A 21,516-nucleotide genomic window follows, 5' to 3' on the forward strand; every position below is an offset into this window, starting at 1 on the left:
TCAAATAGTGAAATGTTTTTATTTTCCTCAATGATCTCCCATTTCAATTGAAGTCTAAGTCATTAAAATGCTACCTTCTGACCCCAATTCCTGCTGGCCCCTCCTTGTTCTTTCTACTTCAGTCACACTGAGCTCTGTGTACTTAAACTGTCCTAGCACACTCCTATCTCAGGGCCTTTGCACTTGCTAATCTCTTTACTTCAAGTGTTCTATCCCCAGAGAAGAGCTGTAAAGCTTACTCTTTTCTTTCATGCTTCCTCCCAACCCCCCAAAATGTTCTCATATATAAGAGGCCATTTTTGGTCACCCCATATGAATAACGCTTTCCGCTCCAGCACTATCAATTACCTTTGCCCTGCTTTATTTAGTTATTAGCTATTTTTTCCCAATTGGAATAAGGTTGATGAGGCATCTCTAATAGCTAGAACAGTGCCTGTCAAATAGTAGGTTCTTAAAATATCTGTTGATTGAGTGATTTTTCCCAGACTAAGAAGTCTTTGGATTGTATAATTTATTTAGTGCACTTTCAGAAGATATCCTTTGGAAATACAGTAATTATAATTTTATTTTAGGATGTGAAGACAAAATAAAAAGTCAAAGCAAGTGATATATTGCCACTTTAACGTTTGGTTCTAAAAATTATCATTTCCTTAGTCATTTAAAAGCATTTGCAGTACTAATTTTTCTAGGAACTAATAACAAAAGACAGAATCCATGCCTTCATGGAGTGTATAATTTAACAGTGGGGACATTAGGGCTAAATAAATATATGTGCAGATAAACATATGATTACTAATTGTGCAAAGTGTTACAAAAAAAAATAATAATAATAAATTTGAACACCAGGAGAGAGACCAGCAGGTGAAAATTGGGCCCAAAGAAGCTCCCTCCCCACAGTGAGGACTTGACAAGTAAATGCAGAGCCCACGGAGCCAAAGAAGAAAGTGTGAGATTTAGAAGATTCTATTACTTCCAGTAGGTCCCAAACTTCCCCTGGGTTGGTTCTGATTACATAAAGATTGAAATCACAGCATAGCAGTTTCTTTTTAACTTTCTGAGTTTATATTTCAATGTAATTCTTAGAAAATATGTAAAAAATTAGTAAAGTTGGAACTGAATAATTATTTGGTACCATTTAGAAACAGTTAGGCCTAAAATTCCTCCATGGTTCACTAAAATTTTTCTGGTCTCATTTTTATCTGTGCTGTCCAACTGAATAGCTACTAGCCGCACAGGGCTGTTTCATGTTACTTTTTACTCCTTAAAATGTAACTGTTAGAAAAATTTAAAATACATATGTGGCTCACATTATATTTTTGTTGGACAGCACTGTTCTGTGTAGCTGCAGAGATCGCTTTTTTCATGCTGACAGGGCTAGGAGAATTACCAGTTGAATAGTGTAGGAGCTAAATAGTTACTGCAATTGTTATACTAAAGCTAAGCTTCTAAAGATGAAAATTGTGGCTATCTGTCATTTTGCTTGTCGAAATTCCATTTCCCCTTCTTTGGATAACAACACCTCAATTTCCTTTTAGGGCTCTACTTCTCCGCATTTCTCTGCAGGAATCTTACCTCCCGACCTCTGAAGGTCAGGTGATCCAGGATATCCAATCAAAGTACCGCATCCTCTCAACCCCAAGGATGGGCTCAGGGTTCAGGGTGTGACCCCAGGACAGGACACTGGGGCTCAATCCCAGGACTTTCGTGGGAAAGAAAAATGTTCTTTCTGCTCGAGTGTCTAATTTGTGAGGAAAATAAGTTGGGAGCGACTATTGGAAAGGAAACTCTCTTGGTCTTGAAATCAACGAGAGCCAGGAAGAGATCATGATAGATATAAAAAGGTTTATCTGGCCACATTGCTTCGTCTGGATCCAGCTTGTTTTTGAAGCTGTAACCATTTCTAGACATTTTAGTCACATACCCACTTTGTGTTTTAGCTAGCTGAATTGAGTTTTGGTTATATGCATGTTTTCACTAAGGTAATCACTGACATATATCCACTAGCTAGAGGCTCTTTGAGGAGAATTAACAATTCTTCTAACGAGCACTAATTAAGTTGGCACAAGCCAATAGAATAAAATCAATTAATGATTTTTTAACTTGGTACTTTCTGTTAATTAGTTATATTCTCTTCTAATTAAAACTCTACTACCAGGACATAATCTATATAATGATTTTTGCCTTGAAAGTTGTAACAAGTAATACCAGACATGTGAAGGAATACTGATTTTAAAGGCTTTCAAAAATTTTTCCTGGTGTCATAATGCCGGATGATTATATTTATAAATGTCTTAAAAGACATTTTAAGGCCAATTTCTAGTTCAATTCACTTGTATAAAGGTGTAATTGTTGATAATTTATCATTGTCAGGGTGTAGGAATTTTACCAGAAAGAATTAGTAATTAGCTAACTCAGGAGTTTTATGAGGCTACCAAGTTAATTTTGATAATCTCTGTGTTTTTCTTTCCTTTTAACAGTATCCTTCAAATTAAATACGTTGCCTGGAAACACCAGCAACATTCTGAACCATGATGCTGAATTTTCATCTCAAGTTTCAATCTCAGCTTAGTCACTGACCTTCTATTATAATCAAATCCCAGCATCTCTACAGGACAACCTAGGACCTGTACCCACTGCCCTTTACCTGTAAGAGAACTTGATCTACCTAGAATGTAACACACCATCACTGTTGTAGTTAGTAACTTGTATCTGTTGGCAGCAAGTTAGGAGATAAGTTCTCGTTATCTGATATTACATATGTATGTATATATATGTGTGTGCATATATGTACACATGTATTATACACACACACATATGCACATACACATATTTGGCTTATTTCATGTTGACTGTTAGAGAATTCAGCGAGAAAGACTATCTTTGTTTTCTTTGTAACTATCCAACCTATAGGTGTTGAATGTATTGGCTAACTTTCTATAGACAATATATTAATAAAATAAAAAAATATTGTAAATGCAGAGTTTCCACTCAAGTAAGACAGTGCATGGAGCATATTCTTAGTGACTACATGCTTCTAAAAATATTTTATGATAAAGTCAGTGAAAAATACAATAGAGGCATGAATTACCTAAAAATAATTCCATTTGGGTTGGTCAAGAGCATTTTGGTGGAATGGACTTTAACAATCACTTGGTTGGTACAGGCATATTCAGATGTAACTTCTATCTTTATGTGTAGAGTCCTTGGGATTTCTGAGTGCCCCCCCCCATTTTTAATACCCTTGGCTTCTTAGTCATCTAATTGTGAACAATTAGAGATTGGGCAAAAGAAAAGTGCTTTAATACAAACAGGGGCCAATGGAAAAGAAAAGGCCATCAAGGCTTAGAACTGGGGAGAGGAGGACACTGATAGATTTAGAGGGTCCTGATCTTGGAAGGACCAACTTCAAAGGCAGGAAGTAAGGCCTTGAGGACAGAGGCAAGCTTGGGGCCCTTATCCTGGGGTGAGCAGCATCTGGGCAGAGATATTTTAGGGGGAGGATCTGGTGGCCTATAGTTTCAAGGAAAACCATGCACCACACTGGGGATGGGACACCGACCCTGAGAGGAGTAATCACCACTCGTATATCCCACCTCACCTCCAAACCGTGAAGCTAAGTTTCCTAAGTTTATGCTTTCCTGGATATGCACCGTGGACTAAGGCAGGGAGATTTTTATGATAAGGGATCTAAGAAAGGGAGAAGGGCACCAAGGTATTGAAGCTCTTTTAGTGTCTAAGATGTTTGGTTTCAAGGAGCCCAGAGGCAACAATGTTTACTTGAACTAGCCTGGCTCTGTGTCTGTTGAAGACCTACACGTGCTGGGATATTGTAGGTTTACACATATTGTCCCCTGGAACCTCTGCTAGAATGTGTGGGGTGGGGGGAGAAGAAAGGAGAGAGAAGAGGAGGGAAGGGAAGAGACAGAGAAAAGAGAGAAGAATTGAAAAACCTATGGGAGAAGTTACCTTTCTTCTTTCCTCGGCAGCCTCCAGTTTTTTCTGGATCTCCTCCAGAGACAGGTCTTTCTTCTTTGGAGAAGCTAAAGTCCGTGGGGCTTCTGAGATGGGAGATGGTGGCTTCAGGATCAGCTCAAAAGCCTGGCCAGAGGCACGTTTGTTGATTTGCTTCACTTCCATATCTGAGGAATGAATATTGGAGGATGTTAAGCATACAGAGCTGTGAAGCAGGGGTTTTTTGAAATAATGTGTGTTCTGGCAACGGAAAGCAGCCTTGTTATTCTGGCAAATAGGAATAAATGCTGTGTGTGATTATCTGTTCTACATGGTTTTGAACATACAAGATCTCTTTTTTTACTATCATTACAGATATATTCCAACAGAATAAATATGTACAGTGTTGGGAAATTCAACAACATCCATAGGGAGTCGATTAAAGGCAGGCCTCCTTAGGAGAAAAGAGCCCAAATTGATTTTAAACCGAACTTTTTTTTCCTTTTGAATAAATATGAGCTTCACATGAAAATAAAGTGGCACAGATTTCGATTTATCCTTTGAAAATTACCATGGCTGGAGGCATTTTCAGGCTAAATGAGAAAGAAAAAAAATAACAAAGGTTTATTGGAAATTTGAAATGCTTTACCAGTTCTTCTAGGAAGCAGTGCACGAGCAATGTTGAATTTATCTGTTTAGCTTCTAAGACTCAGCTCACCCATGACTTCTGACTTTTTATCTCCTGTCTTCAATCCCTAATGCTGTAGAACCTGTCACTGTCTTCCCAACCTCCAGCTTATCCCTTAACCACACTGTGCTCTGCTTGCTGATTATATTTGATATTGGACGTATGTCTCTTCTCTTCAGCTCTAAGTTCCCCAAAGAGAGGCTGTTCCATATTTATCTTTGCAGCCTCTGTGACAGCCTGTAGTGAGGTATTAGAATCCCAGAATAAACGTGGCCGGATTATGGGTCACGGCTGTATCTAGCAGAGGAAGCATCTGTCTGGGTTATCTATCAACTGAATGAATTTACACAAGGTAGGGATTGGCCCCGCATTCTAATGGAAGTTTGGGTTGGAAACTGAAACCCTTTCACAAGGACCTGGTTACAAAACAGTTAATTAGCATTTATGACACTTGTGCTATGTTAGCATAACTTTGGAAGGAAAAAGCCTCTAAGTCCTGGGCCAGGCTTTAAAGGCACAGAAGTGGGGTGCCTGGGTGGCTCAGTCGTTAAAGCGTCTGCCTTCAGCTCAGGTCATGATCCCAGGGTCCTGGATGGAGCTCCATGTTGGGCTCCCTGCTCAGCAAGGTGCCTCCTTCTCCCTCTGCCCCTCATCCTGCTCTCTCTCTCTCTCTAATAAACAAATAAAATCTTAAAAAAGAAATAAACACACAGAAGGGGTCAAGTGCCACAGATGCCTTCAGCTTATCTTTAATGTGTGTCTTTACTCATCTGGAAAAGAAACATGATAAGCCACCAAGTAACAAAATATACCTCAGCTCTGACTGCTACACATAGACCTCTATCAAACACTGTCATTATACTGACTGAATTAAGTGAGGATGAGATCATTGGCAATGATAGCTACCATTTTTGAGGCCTTGTAAGAGGTCAGCCTTGCTGCCAAGTGTTTGACCTGCATTAGACCATTTAAAACCTGTAACAACTATGGCAAGAAGATACTAGAGTTAAATAAGGCTCCGAAAATCTAATTGCCTGAGGTCACACAGATAGTTGCAGAGCCAGGAAGAGAAGCAAGCTAAGTAGACTGAACTTTGATAAATCCAGTGGAAAGTGTTGTACTACAGTGAAGTTTGTAGTCATGCCAGTTCTTTAAGCTGGGTTTCTTTCTTCCTTCCTTCTTCCTTTCTTTCTTTCTATTTTAATTTCAATTCTTATTATCTGGGGCCTCAGTCATAAGTCACTTTTATCATGGGAACTTGTTAGCTTGTTGACATGCATATTCAAAATATGGGAACGTTATGGAGAATATAATAAGGGGAAACAGTGATGGTTGTTGATTTTTTTCTTTTGAGTTTCCTGAGTATAAAGCATTTTCTTGCAAATTACTGTTTGGTCTAACGAAAGCTTAGCATATTATAGCATTTGCAAAGAAAAGCCTTAGACTTGCTATCCATGTTGGTATGCTGGATGTGGCTGCTAACAGCCATCTAGCTCTATTTCTGAAGAGACACGAATGTGCTCTTGTTAGCATCAAACTGGAACTGTTTTAGGGGCGTCTGGCTTGTTCAGTCAATAAAACATGTGACTTTTTTTTTTTTTAAGATTTATTTATTATTTTTGAGAGAGAAGGACATGTGGGGAGCAAAAGACAGAGGGAGAGGGAGAGAGAGAGAATCTCAAGCAGACTCTCTGAGTGTGGAGCCCCAAGCAGGGCTCGATCTCATGACCCTGAGATCATGACCTGAGCCGAAATCAAGAGTCTGATGCTTAAACTGACTGAGCCACCCATGTGCCCCAAACGTGTGACTCTTGATCTCAGGGTTAGGGTTTACTTTAAAAAAAACAGAGAAACACACACACACAAACCACAAAACCCTTAAACTGTTTAGAGCAAGAGGCAATCAATAAGACCAAATAGCTAGAAGCAACAAGTCAATAGTGAGATCTACAAAACATTGATTTAATTAGATCAGGAGCTGTGAGAGAGAAACAAGTGTATGTAAGCTTTTCCAAACAATGTTAGCAGGAGCATTTCTACTGCAGGCAACTCACCGTCATAAGTATAGATGTTGATGTTGCGAGGTTCGGGGTAAAAGCAAGAGCAGATCAGTGACAGCATGGACAGCTCCTTCATTTTTTCCTTGTAGGCTAAAACAAAAGACTCAGGATTAGTATCTTTCATTTTCTGAATTTCCTCTTGGTGCTTCTTTTAATCTAAGTAACAATTACAGACTCTTTCGGAATGAATGTTGGCAGGGACACAGCTTCGCAAAATATAAATGAAAGAAAGACTGAAACAGGTGTATATTCCTTATTACAGAGGACATAAATGACACATTAAACCAGGTTAGATAAAAAGCGAGAGAAAGGGAGTGAGAGAAAGAAAGGGAAGTAGGAGGAATGAAGATCCAGCAGGACAGGGAGGAGAGACAAAGAAGACATAGGAAAAGGAAAACCAGACGGAATGCTCCGGGAGACAGGTCCGTCCGAGTACACGTGTATGTGCATCTACCGGACATAAGTATGACTCAGGAGGTGTCCTTTGTGGCCTTGGCCTGTGTGGCCATGGATGCAGTTGGGGACAGGCAGAGAACCCATCAGGATTGTTCTCAAGTGGATGCGTCCTCCAAGAATCTCTGTTCCTGCTTTCTCTTTATCCCCAAGCAACTTTCTTGTCCCAACTTCTTTCCACACATACCATAAAGCTAGATCTGAGATCTGATAAGGCTCTTATCTCCTCTGTGGAACCCAATTTGGGGGCCCAACTTGCCAAGCAGCTGTAGGCATTCAGTGAGGGATCTCCTTCCTCCTTCACACCCCCTCCCTATTTCATTTTTCCCTTTCTCCGTCAAGAGGCCTCCTGCCCAGGTAACCTCGGAAGGCATCTCCTCAGTGCTGGTTGACATCAGGATGAGAGAAGACCCGATGGGTATAAGGAGGTGGGATTGTCCCACCATTGTTGATTATCAATAAATTTTTAAAAAATGGAAGAGAAATGACAGGCATACTGTGCACTAACTTGAGGAAAGGTACAAACAATGGTGATGGTCTAATGTGTTGAATCTCACGGTAATGTTCATCTTTTGGCAGGGGCTTCTGATCATTATGGTAATGCAAGGGAGGGTGAATACCTTGGGAAGACAGGAATTTCCAGATGATTAATTTGGGCATTATTAACAAAGTCCATCTTTTGTTGGCTAATGGGAAACAGATTTGACACACAGATGCTCTAGAGCTACCAAATGCTAGATGAGGAGGGTCCTAAAAGATCATTGAGCTAACAGTCCATCTACCCCACCACCAATTTTGCAAATGAAACTGGCCCCCAGAGGCTAAAGTCATATGTGGCCTCCAGATAAAAATGCAGTAAATCAATCAATATCAAGATTGCCAAGCAGCATTTTTCTATTTCTACTTTTAGGATGAGGTTCAATGTCAGGGCTAGACATGCTTGTATATCATTGAACCACATGCAAAGATCAAATATTGCCAATAATGCATATGGTTTAACCTAATACATCCAGAGGGTCACTCTAAGAGAATTTTCTCTCCTTGTGTAGCTTATTTCCTTTAAAATAAACAACACAATTTGCCTTTTGTTGTAACAGTCCTGCTAACACCTACTTTGAGAGAATACATTAGATGCTTTTGGAATTTTAAAAGGCTGAAACTGTATTTCTTTGTCTTATTTGTATATTTGGTTAATAAATTTATGTCACTTCTAAAGTTCCAAGCAGGTCGGTAAAAAAAAGAAAAAAAAAGTTCCAAGCAGGTCTTTACATGGATGCTTAGTGTGAATCACAGCTTCTGTCAGATAAAAACATTTGGTGGTTTAGTACATTTGATTCCATGAAGAATAAAACTCAAAACAGCAAGTTTTTGCAGGCTGGTGTCTTTTTTTTTAATAAGAGAAAGCAAAATGTTATCAAAAATATTTTGCAAAATTAAGCACATACAAGGAACACATGTTAAAAGTACCAACTTTATTAGGGAGGGCTAACCCCAAAATAAAAATAAAATAAGATCTCTATCTCATAGAGCAGTAACAGATTAAAGCTATAGAAGAACATGAATTTCTACTGAAAAGAATACTCTTCAACATCTGTCTTCCGTTTCTTGGAAATGAAATTCAATACTTTTTAGTAAGGCCACTGCTCTATTATACTCCATAAGTTAATGAAGGTGGAAGCTAGAAAGGTTGTCTGAGACCAACAGTTTAGAACCCTGTGTGTAGTGTATAACCATGACTGATGAAAAGTTTGTCTTTCCTCTCCTAGGTGGTTTGGGGACAAAACTCAATTGACCAATGTGGGCAATTACTTAAGGGAATCCTTACATTGTTTTTATCGAGGGCCATGACTCTCCATGGCATGAACATAGGTTCTCATTCATATATTTGCTCTGAATCCTAAGGAGCTCCTTAAAACCACTTGCAACCAGTCCGAGCATATCTTGACTTTCCCTGCAACAAAGGCACATTCTCCAGTGAAGAAAGGTTTCTTCTTCACATGGAGAGGTGCCCAAATTTTCCCCAGGTGGCATTGCTCTTCCTAATCCTCTCCTCTCAACTAAATTCCTGCCAAAATTTCAATCCCAATTCCAGCCTTCCCTCCTCAGGGTTTGTCTCTCTTAGGGGTGCTGCCCACATTGATCTCCAATTGCCCTTAGCTGACTGTACTACCCAATCTTGATTATATACTGTTATATGTGGTTCTATACTGTCTAAGATCAGTCACTACTGGGTTTTGATGTATAATTTTTGCTTATGAAACCATAAGCTCTTTGAAAACAAATACTACATCTTACTCATCTATGAAAAAATTCACAGCACAGGTCTGGATGGAACAGAAGGCTATTGCTTAATAAACTGTTGTTGGCTACCTTGCTCATTGATTTTAAGTCAATCTCTCAATTAACAAGTATTTATGGTGGTGGGTATTATGGAGGGCACGCATTGCATGGAGCACTGGGTGTGGTGCAAAAACAATGAATTCTGTCACACTGAAAAGAAAAAAAAAAGTATTTATGATCACCACTGATGGAGAGGAGTTTCTGTAAGGCACTATGGAACTACAAAGAAATACAATAGTATCCTTATTCTCAAGAAGCTTTCAAATTTAGGAAATGGAATACATGGATATAAAAATATGGAGTGTATGGATAGAAACACATGCAAAATATGGTGTCAAATAGAGGTACAGGTAATTTGTGTTAGAAATTCAGAAGAATCTCAAAGCCTTGGTGCTATGGGGAGAGTGGGCAGGAATGGCTTTACAGTTACGGTTGCCAGATTCAGCAAGCAAAAATACGAGGTGCGTAGTTAAGTTTTAACCCAAAAATTGCATGGGACATACTAAAAATCATTCCTTGCTTTTCTGAGGTTCAAATTTCATTGGGTGATTTATCTTTTATACAGCAACTAGAACAAATGGACCTGGATGGTAAAGACTGAGTGGTGTTAAGGAGAGCAAGGAAGGGAGAAGATATGTTTATTATTGTTGACATGGAAATGGGGTTCTGAAGAAGCTATTTGGAAGGCTTTTGTGGGTGGGCAGTGAGTTGAATTCATGCAAGAAAAGGATAACTGAACTACGGGGAGAATCATTCACTTCATTTTCAGGGACTACACTACAATGAGGTTTTCAGGAGTTGTGTCCTGACAGAAAGACTTCCTGGGGCTCAGTTTTGCTCTGTTATGTTGGGTAAGATGTTCTGAATTTTTGTTCATGTGAAAAGGTTATGACTTAAGATATTGTATTTACATTAAGACAACCATTCGTATATTTTTTACCAGAATGTCACAATATCATGAATTTTCTACATGTTACTTAAAAGAAATTTAAGCTCGAGGGTTTGGTTTTGAGTCCACTCTCAGGAATAATTCTGTGGGAAAATTTGAGAAGCTCAGAGCTGAGAATGAGTGGTTAGCTGGAAGTCCTGGTTTGCCTGCACAGTTCTAGGTGAAGCCCGTTAATAATATCCTCTTTCACTGTCAGAATTTGGTCATTACAATTATCTTAGCAATAGGGAGCCACTGAACATTTTGAAAGGGGCGTTACCTGGTGAAAGCGTCTTAGAAAGATTTATCTAGTCATTTTATTATGCAGGAAGGACCTGTTACCACGAGATACACTTAAGATGCAACCGAATAAAGTTCAGCAGGTAATGTGGTATGACTTAAGAAAGCAGTAGGGAATGGCAAAGGGAAAAGAAAGGGAAGATAGTTACTAGAAACCATATGAAAGAACAATGGATAGTAAACAATGACTGTATTTGGAGTTAAGGGCAGAGGAAGAGAGCAAGAGAGCCTTACAGATGGGTGGTTAAGGAAGCTTTCCAGACAAACTGTCACTAAATCTGAGTCCAGTAGGATAGGTTGGCCACACCCTAGAGTATAGGTCAAAATATATGGAATTTGGATTACCTTTTTTTTTAATCAACAATGAAAAATCCCAAGCAAATATGAAGGCTATTAGAAATGCACTAATAAGATTTCACTATTGATATTTCATACTTTCAACTGACAATCCCATTGACTGGTTTTTGGAACTCAGCATATATTAATTTTTTCTTTATACCCCAACACCAAGTAAAGTTCTGGGCAGTTTGTAAGGATGTGGGAAGTAACAGGTAATTCCATATAATCTTTCTCATAGTTGGTTGCATTTGCTATTAACTATTAATGTTTGCAAGTTAGTGTATTTCTCTAGTGAATTCATTTAAAACTCAACCCATATGATGTACAATGATTCTATAGCAATACCCTTTCACCTAATGATGTATGAACACTAATTGTTTTTCCATTCTTCCAAATGGCTACAGTGGATTATGAATCATGGTAGCAGTGGCTTATTTGGGTTTGGAGCACAAAGAATATATCAGGCACCGTGCTACAATATATGCATGCATTTCTCATTTACTCTTCTCGATAATGTTAGGAGAAAGATACTATAATGAGACTAGATTTACAGATGAAAGAAAAAGATGCAGAGAAGTGGAGTAGTTTGCCCAATAGCCAACAGATCATGAAGTGTGGAGTTCAGTTTGATTATGGGTCTGACTGGTTCTATGTGCCTTGCCTGTAATGCCATTCACTTCCTCCAACTATCTGTTCAGATGTATTACACATACCTTCACCATCTCCATATTGTTTTTTAACAAGAAAGTAATGCATGTTACTATTGCCTTTGAAAATAAAGAATCCAAGACTTTTTTTCTCTTCCCATTTTTCTTTGGCATTTGTTCCTTAATTAATTCCCACATGTGACTTACTGACTACAGAACTATAGGTCAAGTACAGAGACTTAGAGAAATAAAGTATAAGGTGTTTTTTTCACTTGTATGTTTCACTTGGATAGTAAATACTGGCAGAGATGGCTACAAAACTCAGGAACAGTTTCTCAAAAGGAACTCTGAGTATGTGTATTCTTTTATGACTGAATATATCCTTATCCACTCCTATCACAGCTAATGAAGTAAGTGGTAATTATCTAGGCATTTTAGGGGGGAAATGCATTGCACTGGTTATTTGGATATTTTAAGAGCAATATATTTTGCCTGGCAATTACCTGAATTTTTTCATTTTCTTCCATTTTCCATTTGTGTTTGTGTGTGTGTGAATCTGAGGATTTTTTTCTTTGAAGAACAAGGAGCATCCAGGAGAAAAATACAATTGGTACTAGAGATTTAATAGATTAGATCTTGGTTTAGATTAAATTAGTAGCAGAGAAATTAATTGTACTTAGTAAAATATGAAATAGACAAACACATATATAATGATTTCCTCACTCTTCTAAATATGCAGTCTTCACATAGATCAGAATCAGTGATCTTACAGCTTTCTTTGGCACCTTTTTCCATGTCATAAATTAAGCTCCTCATCCTTCTTTTAACTTGATTTTGACCATAATGTGTGTGTGTGTGGGTGTGTGTGTTGCATTTGATAGTTTGATTGCTTTGGGGTCCTAGAGCTTGAGGTCAGATTATTTTCTAAAAGTCAAATCTGTTATCCTATTTAGAAATACTTTTGGGTGCTCTATCACTATGATTTTCTTCTTGAAAGAGGAAATAAATGAAATGGATTTTATTTAAAACACTTGTATACCACATTAGCTTGAATTTGGACCTTAAAAAAAGGTTGATGAATATAGTTGATGAATATGTAACTGAAGATTCAACATTGACATGAAAAATAAATCTCCCATTTTTGAAGGTCTATTTTAACATCCCAGAAGATCATTGATATGAGGTAATGTTCTAGATATTTCTGCTACGATGATGTAATGTTAATTGGCTTAGCACAAAAATGGATTCAGTCTACATTCATTCTACCCACCTCCTCCCCACCCCCCAAATTATGGTTTCCTAAGATATAATTACAAGGGAGGGTTTGAAAGATTAATGTTTGATCAGCTGAAATGGCATACTTTTCCTGCAGGAATAGATATCAAATCAAATTAGGGGACATTTAAGAAGGTCAAAGCTGTACAACCCATCACTGGTTGCACAGAAACATACGAGGCTCTTAAATTTCAATTTGATTGATTTTTGGCAAAGCAGCTGTGACAAGGAAAAGAAATTGGATGACATGAATCAGTCCTTGTGATCAAAAATGTAATAAGAACGGTAAATTGTACCAATCTGAGACCTCACCTTACCCTTGATTCCAGTTAAACCTCCTGCTGAGTTTAATGAGAATCCCACTATATCATGCAGGGTTTTGCCCTTTTTTTCTCTCCCTCTAATGAAAGACATTCTTACAGTTCTACATGGAGATCTACACTGGTTTATCGGAGTAATGAAAGCTCTTTATTCTGTTTATATTTCAAGACTTTATTGCCAACCTAATTTTGAGTATTCAAGGAAATTTTTTCTTAGGCCTTAACACTACCAGGTAGTATGAATAAAATGATAGCCTAATGCGATAGCTAGATTGGTGGGTACTTAAATGAGAGAACGCCATCTCAGACACTCAGGAGAGTCGGCTCACCTGGGTGAGTAGAGTTCTCTCATCCAAATGACTCTTCCCTTCCTGCAGCCTCCTGAGCTGGAAGCAGCTGTCATCTGAGGCTGCCATGCCGTTCTCTGAATTATGTCTGCAAAACGGCTTCCTCCGGCATCTATGTAATTTAAATTACTCCCCATTACTTTTTTCCCCTTCCCATTACTTTTTAATTTTATTGGCTGAAAACTGGAAAAATACTTCCCATCCATTCTTAATTCAGCAAAAACTCATACTTCCTATCCAGACTAATTATTGCATTTGTGGGCTCAATTTCTAGAATCCAAAATATTTTAGTTATCAATGATAGGGATGTCAGTTTCCTCTTTCGCTTTGTTATAATAATGTGTGAACTTTCTCCGGAAAAAAAGCTCTGGCTTCTACTTCATGTGGGTTTTATTTTATTTTTTAAAAGATTTTATTTATTAATTTGACAGACAAGAGATCACAAGTAGGCAGAGATGCAGGCAGGGAGAGGGAGAGAGGAGGAAGCAGGCTCCCTGCTGAGCAGAGAGCCCAATATGGGGCTCGATCCCAAGACAGAGGCTTTAACCCACTGAGCCACCCAGGCACCCCTTCATGTGGATTTTAGAATAAAGTCCATGACGTGTGTCTTTGCATTGAATAAAGTGGTGTGAAACTACAAATACAGTAAGTTACCTACTATGTTCTCAGTGAAAGCAACACCTTTCAGAAATGGAAAATGCAAGACTTTTATCACAAGTGCAAAAAAGAAAAAAAAAACTTCTCATATAAGATTCATATGATTTTATCTCAGTTAACGGGACAGTTGACTTTCCCCCCGAATGGACCAGTGGTTTAGATACTGAGGATACAGAAAATGAATTCAGAGAAACTTATCTGTCAATCACAAGAATGGGCTGCCTGTATGCAAATAGAGGAACACGCTAATTTATAGAAAACATTGTGAAAAAACACAGCAGGATTAAGCCGAGACTCCACAGCAACTTGTGTGACAAGCCTTAGATGTTAATCTTGATTTAATTAATTTATTGGGCTGAAAACTTACTAAAACTTGAAAGCATATTTCTTGAAGCGTTTCTATGTAAACTTCTGCTTCCTTGGAATGGTGTGAGGTTTCTATGCATTCGAAAAACTCCATATTGTTGTTTTAATTCTGAGTGTGTTCTACAAAATACATTCTACTTAGAACAGTTCCTAGCATCAGCCACGAATAGAGGTATTTCACCTTGGTGTGATTGTTAAGGGTCCACTGGATAGAATTTTTATCTAGATAGTATATAGACTGCATTCAGATCAGTCTCCCTAAATGTTTTCTTAGGAAACCTAAATGGTATGCAAATAATTAATAGAAAATAACTATTTCGGGCAATGGCTGCTAAAACCTCATGGAAAGGCAAGCATTCTGCTTGCTTCCAAAAACCTAATGAGAATTCCAGGATCTCATTTAATGAAACTTTGCAAAATGCACAGTATGTAACATTTTACTTAACGACACCCTAAAGTCAGATTTTTAAATCACGTTCAGTGGTGTTTTATTTCAGCCATCCATTCAAAAACCTCACATTACATGCTTCTGTAATTGGTATAGTGAACCAAAACTGAACAATCAGGTAATTTTTCCCTCTGACCGAAAATACATCTGTGACTTTGCTAGTCACATTAGTATGTGCTCCGGTCACTCTGCGTTACAGAGAATAGAATGAACAAATACATCTTTAAAAAATAGTAAATATACATATTTTTAAGGTTTGAACTACCTGATAGTAAAAAAAAAAAAAAAAAAAAAAATTATTGTAGTAACATTCTTGAGTTGCTCCAGGAGGATGTGGGAGTAGCAGAGCCTTGGAGGGGAGCGTGAAGCACCTTAACGTTAATGTGTCTGCAGGGCCATCTTCAGCGTCAGATCTCCAGGCATGAAAGAAGCCCTTCAGGTTAATCCCGGAAGGTGACGAAAATTGCTTTTTTGTTTTGGAAATCAAATGCTACTTCCTCAAGACCTGCCAGGTAAAGACTCATTTTCTGAAATAGGATTCCTCAGATTGTACACTGGTGCTTGAATTAGTATAGTTTTCTGCAGGGAACGTAAAGCAACATACAAAGCCAGTAATGCATCCGAAGTCTGCATTCTACAGTCAGCTGGGGTCATCGCTGCTACAAATGGGGTTGAAATATAAAAGACAACGTAGGGGTCCCTGGGTGGCTCAGTGGGTTAAGCCTCTGCCTTCAGGCTCAGGTCCTGATCTCAGTCAGGGTCTTGGGATCCAGCCCAGCATCAGGCTCTCTGCTCAGCAGGGACCCTGCTCCGCTCCCCACCACCCGCCCCGCCACCTCTCTGCCTCCTTGTGATCTCTCTCTCTCTCTGTCAAATAAATAAAATCTTAAAAAAACATTTTAATTAAAAAAATAAACAAAAGACAACATAGTCTAAAGCAGTTGGAATCACTGGCCACAGCGATTTAGGCCTGGAAGGAACACTTGAAATCATCTATTTTTCTTATTTTATAGATGAAGAAAGCAGATCTAATAAACTTTATTACTTTGAAGGCTCCCTTTGGGGGTGATCGATGGTGGGGTGATGCTCGTGGCAGAGACAGAATGGAAAACAGAAATGGGAAAGGGGCATCCTAAATGAAAGTGATGGCAGGCTTTTAATAAATCAATGTCTCTCTTCAATATTTGACTCTCATGTTTCTAAGTCTGACCTTTTTTTATGTTGGCGGTAAGAAGCAATCTTTTTTGCATTGTGGCAGGGACCTGGGAAGTCTTTAATTTCCTCTTTCAGAGCACTTGGGGGCAACCTTTCAAAGATGGTCACATATTTTAGATCCTCTTGGGAAGCAAATCTTTCTGTGTGGGAAGACTGCTGCCTCTGGTGTGGATACAAAGTTCCTGGGATACATTGTGCTTATAGCTGCTTCTACCCACCAATACTAAAACGTGTATACTCTGTATTACTTCCAGAATTCCTTCCAGTTACAGAATTTTCAGGAAGAACAGATTTTTCTTTTACTTTGCAAAATCATGAAATGTGTGGAGATCCTTTCAAGTGAAACTATGATCCCATGGAGTTGCCCTTGGCTGGATCAGTCCCACGTGAGACGTAGGAAAATAAGCCTGAGATGCTAACTGTGTTATAGGACCTTGAAGATCTTTTCAGAACTTTAGGTTTTTTATTTTATGACCTTGAGCAAGTCATGTAACCACTCTGGACCTTTTCCTCATCTATAACTAATAGCTCTAAGCTCTGAAATTTTATGATTTTACAAATTTAGTAATCTTGTCTTTAAATAAGTAAGTTTCCTGTTACCTACAGATTCATCTTGTTGTGTTTTCTGCAGTAGGCATTTTCTTTACCTATATATTTTTTAACAAATTATTTTAAGGCATTGCATTTTTAAAAAGACTTACATATTTATTTGAGAGGGAGAGAAAGGGAGAGAGCAAGAGTGGAAGAGCAGGGGTGGGAGAACCAGACTCCCTGTTGAGCAGGGAGCCAGAGCAGAGGGCTCTAACTCAGGACACTGGGATCATGACCTGAGCCCAAGGCAGACGCTTAACCATCTGAGCCATCCAGGTGCCCCAAGGCATTACATTTTAAAGAAAACTTAATATTTCTACTTGGCAAAAATGTTGCCTCTTTCCAAATTTTTTTTTAAGTTTTTATTTATTTATTTATTTGACAGACAGAGATCACAAGTAGGCAGAGAGGCAGCAGAGAGAGAAGGAAGCAGGCTCCCTGCCGAGCAGAGAGCCCGATGTGGGGCTCGATCCCAGGACTATGGGATCATGACCAGAGCCAAAGGCAGAGGCCTTAACCCACTGAGCCACCTAGGCACCCCATCTCTTTCCAAATTTTGATATTCCATAATAAATATTTGTATGACATAAAATATTATAACATATAATGTTCTTCATAAAACAATTCACGTTTTAAATTTCAAATTGTCCAACTATTAGAACAAATTTCACTTTCCCACATGTAAGATAGATTTATTTTTGGCTTTGGCTTTAAATATATAATTTTCACTATTAGACAGAACAAATGATGCACACAGTGTAAGCTTCTTGGATACCATTTAGAACTCTTTTGGAATCAGTAATAGTCATTCTTAAGATATGTGAAGGATTACATGTTGTTTTACTGATTGAGGTTGCAAGAGCCCATGCATTTTTTTCATTTGTGGCAGCAAATACCATATGATTTGGTGATAAATATTGCCAATAAAATAAAAGGAAAGCAAAAATGGAATCAAGTGTTTGATCTGCAGAGACAAATGTGGGTTGGAATGTGGCATAAGTGGCTGATATTGTTTTACAAATGGCAACGTGGTAATACATAATATATGAAGGCACAATATTGCCTTTATCCTATGGTCTTTTTTTTTTCTAGATTTATTCTGCCCAAATATTATTCATAAAAGAGTGGCCTTGTGGTTGGGAATACTGCTCACATCTTCAAAACATTTGCCAAATAATAATAGAAGGAGTAGGACAGGGGATCTGTGTACTGGGGTGTGGGCCAATTGAGGAATGTCTCCCACAGTTGTGACTCATGCAATTCCATAAGGCTGGGCTTGTATCTCCCTCAATACAGGAGTGAGTCAACCCTAACGGTTTCCATTGCAAGGGCCTTTGAGTTTCTTCTCTTTTAAAAGACAATCATTTCCTGGCTTGTTTCGTAGAGGTTAGCCCTCATTCCTCTACTATTTTGTTTGCTGCTTATTGTTTCTTCCCAACTATATTTAAGTTTTTTGAGGATGAGGGAAGGTGTCTCATTTAATGTTTTCTATAGTTTTCCCCCAACATGTAGGAGTGTGTATGGCAGTTAGAAGGTGTTCTGTGAACACTTATCCATTGGGGGCCAAGCAAGGTAGGGCTGTTCATCAGCAGCAAATGATATTTGAATGGGTCAGTGGCCCAGGAGCTCTCCCATTGAAAGTAGGTATAAAGTGGGGGTTAAGAGCCCAGATGTTGGAGCAAGATTGAGTTCAACTTTTCTCTCCACTAAATGTACTAGCTTCATATTATGCTACAGACCGGTATTTCTGCATACTTGAAGTTGTTTGCTTCTCCCACTTAGCGCTTATCCCCTAGCTGTAGCTGTGTGCATAGTTTCAAAATGGCACTAGTAAAGGGCACAACTATGGTTGTGTGGTTCCCTGACAAAATTTAAGAACCCCCCACCACCTTTATTTTTCACAACAGCGGGTAATCAACTCTCTCTATTCAGGAGAAAAAGGAGACAAGTGAATGTTTCCTCTACATGTATACGTTGTGTTGCTTTCTTTCCCTCCTCCTCCACCCCCCTGCCCGTGGAAAGGATATGAATAGAGCTGAAGACTTAAGCTCTTGTTCAGGATCTTTTCCACTTTGAACAATTTATTAAACCTGAATAGTTTATTTAGCCACAAAATGGAGATAGGATGTTGTTGTAAGGATCGACTTAGGTATGTGTTGGGAAATTGAAATGCTGTACTGACATAATGTATTGTTAGTGAAGATTCTTCTTCTATAAACTGATCTATATTCTTGAGTGACCTTTTGAAGTTTTATTGGGTTTGGCTAAAGTGAAATGTTGTGGAACCTCGTTTCGTACAGTTCTGCCTGCTTCTCTTAGTTCATCCTTATCTCATTAAGTCAACAAACACAGTCAGAGCTCCTACGATGTCCAAGAGAGACATAGTGGTTAAACGGGTGAACCCTGAGATTTGACTGATTTGTCTTGAATCCTGACCCATCACTGTGGGGGGGGGGTGACCAATCTCAGGCTGTGTGTGACTTCTCCTCTCTCCCTTTCTCACCTGTGAAAATGGGGATGATAATACCCCTCACAAGTGTTTGGCATAGTCATAGAACAAAACAGAGTTAGTACTCAGTACATATTAGCCAATAGCAGTGTTATTACCAGCCACTTACAAAGTAAGTGGAACATGGTTCAGTCCTAGAAGAAGCCCTCAGCATAGTTGGATCAAAGACAAAGAAAGGTCTGCAGCAAAACAGGAACTAAGAACAGCTCACGATGAGGAAGCTGGAGTGTAGTGAGGTGAGCGCTAGATTGAAACCTAGCGCTGCCCTGAATATTTGTACCCCAGGGCAAGTCACTTAACTTTCCTTGGCTTCTGCTTTCCTTCCTTGTCAGGTGGGGATAATGAAACTTGTTTGGGGGTTGCCATAAAAATTAAATGGGGAAAAGGAGCATAAGGAGGATATGTGGCATGTGGTTGGTTCACTCGTAGTAGGGAAGAAATAAGTGACCAGGAAGATGTTAGCAAAAGGTGTATTTGATGATATATGGCCAATTCCCACATTTACTGGGAGACAGTAAATCTGCTGTAAGAGTTTACAGGAAGGGAAGATTAAGGAAAGCCAGACGTGGGAAAGCCGGTAGAATTTGCTTCAAGGAGAGCAAATAGTTTCTCAGAAGCAATTCTGAGAAATCCTGTTTGACTTCTTAGCTGACTACCCTACTTATTGCCCATTCGTTTCTAAAATTTAGCAGAAGTGATAAAACCTGTAGTTTTCTGCATAGAAAAACTTCAGGGCTGTTTGTTATCTGTCGTTCCCCTTGCAATTAATTTAGATGCATAAGCTTTCGTTTGACCAGGCAACCAAGACACAGAGTCCAGTGTTCTGGGCAAGCTACATCTTTCTGCATTTGTTGTAACATAGCTTGTAGCACTTGGTAACCAATATGGACTGCAACTGTGAACACTATTTTGAGATTGCATTTTAAGAAAAATTTCAGTGGGTGAAATCCAGTTTTTTCAAAGCTACTTAATTCAGTATTTCTTCCATGTCAGCCCTGAACTTAGAAAAAAATTTTCACCCTAAATACTGACTTTCATTTTCTTTTATTTTGTTCTGTTACTAAACTTTTTTTTTTTAAAGGTTTTATTTATTTATTTGTCAGAGAAAGAGAGAGAGTGCTCAAGCAGGGGAGTGGCGGGCAGAGGGAGAAACAGGCTCCCTGCTGAGCAAGAAGTCAGATGCTGGGATCATGACCTGAGCCAAAGGCAGACACTTAGCCAACTGAGCCACCCAGGCATCCCAACTTTTTTCTTTTCTAAGCCAAGTTTTTGTCTAATAAAGAGGTGCAGCTCTTTGCTCTCTACTTTGTGCTTGGTAGCTGTTTCAGAACTCTGCTAGATTTTTTTAAGTGAGGAAATATCTACATTTTCTTTAAAGCTGGTCTTTCCTACCAGGTGCCTGTATTATGAACTTGTGAGGATTTACATTGTTTTAAGGCTTTCATATAAAGCTCCTCCTTTGTCATTATTCTATGTTTATGAGAAAGGAGTCTATTATTACCTGTATTTTATGGCCTTTAGATGTGAAAAAATATTGAGGACTTTTATACGGAGAGAGCTATAATCAACAGTAACTAATTTGAAAAAGGCCTATACAACACTTATAAATGTAAGCACACAATTCTATTAATATGTCTGCAGTTATGTCATAAATATAATTCCTAGTTTATGTACCATACATTTATATGAAATTTTGGAGGCAAATACTTAAAATGCTCTTTTCTATTGGTAGTCAATCATCCTCCCTTAAGCCTTTGTAAAGTCAGAAGTCAGATGAATGCTAATTTGATTTCTCAGGATATCTTTATTATTCTAACGATTACATTCTGCTAACATCTTCCAGATTTATATTGGCTGGTACCTGAAACACTATTGATTGAAAAAATATTACTGTCATCAATGACTGAGGAATAATACGAACCTCTACATATCCATAGTCTTTTCCCATCACAGTCATCTAAGGAATATTACATTCTTACTGTGTGGCTCAAACTGATGGATTTATAAGATTGTAAGGAGAAGAGACTCTGCGTGTGTGGTGTGTGTATGTTACATGATATAATCCCCACTTCTCCGCTCTTT

General features: G+C 38.6%; 1 protein-coding gene across 1 annotated transcript in view; it reads right to left on the minus strand.

The window, feature by feature from the left end:
* The window catches only part of LOC111156778 (stathmin 2), a 51,294-nt gene that overhangs the window by 17,778 nt on the left and 12,000 nt on the right, over nt 1–21,516 (minus strand). The window contains exons 2-3 of the mRNA XM_022517848.1: nt 6,694–6,789; nt 3,967–4,139 (exon numbers count right to left, since the gene is read on the minus strand). Of these exons, the coding sequence (XP_022373556.1) occupies nt 3,967–4,139; nt 6,694–6,789 (269 nt within the window). The remainder of the gene's footprint in view (nt 1–3,966; nt 4,140–6,693; nt 6,790–21,516) is intronic.

Source organism: Enhydra lutris, unplaced genomic scaffold, assembly GCF_002288905.1.
Source record: "Enhydra lutris kenyoni isolate GAN:26980312 unplaced genomic scaffold, ASM228890v2 scaffoldscaffold49, whole genome shotgun sequence".
Taxonomy (NCBI): domain Eukaryota; kingdom Metazoa; phylum Chordata; class Mammalia; order Carnivora; family Mustelidae; genus Enhydra; species Enhydra lutris.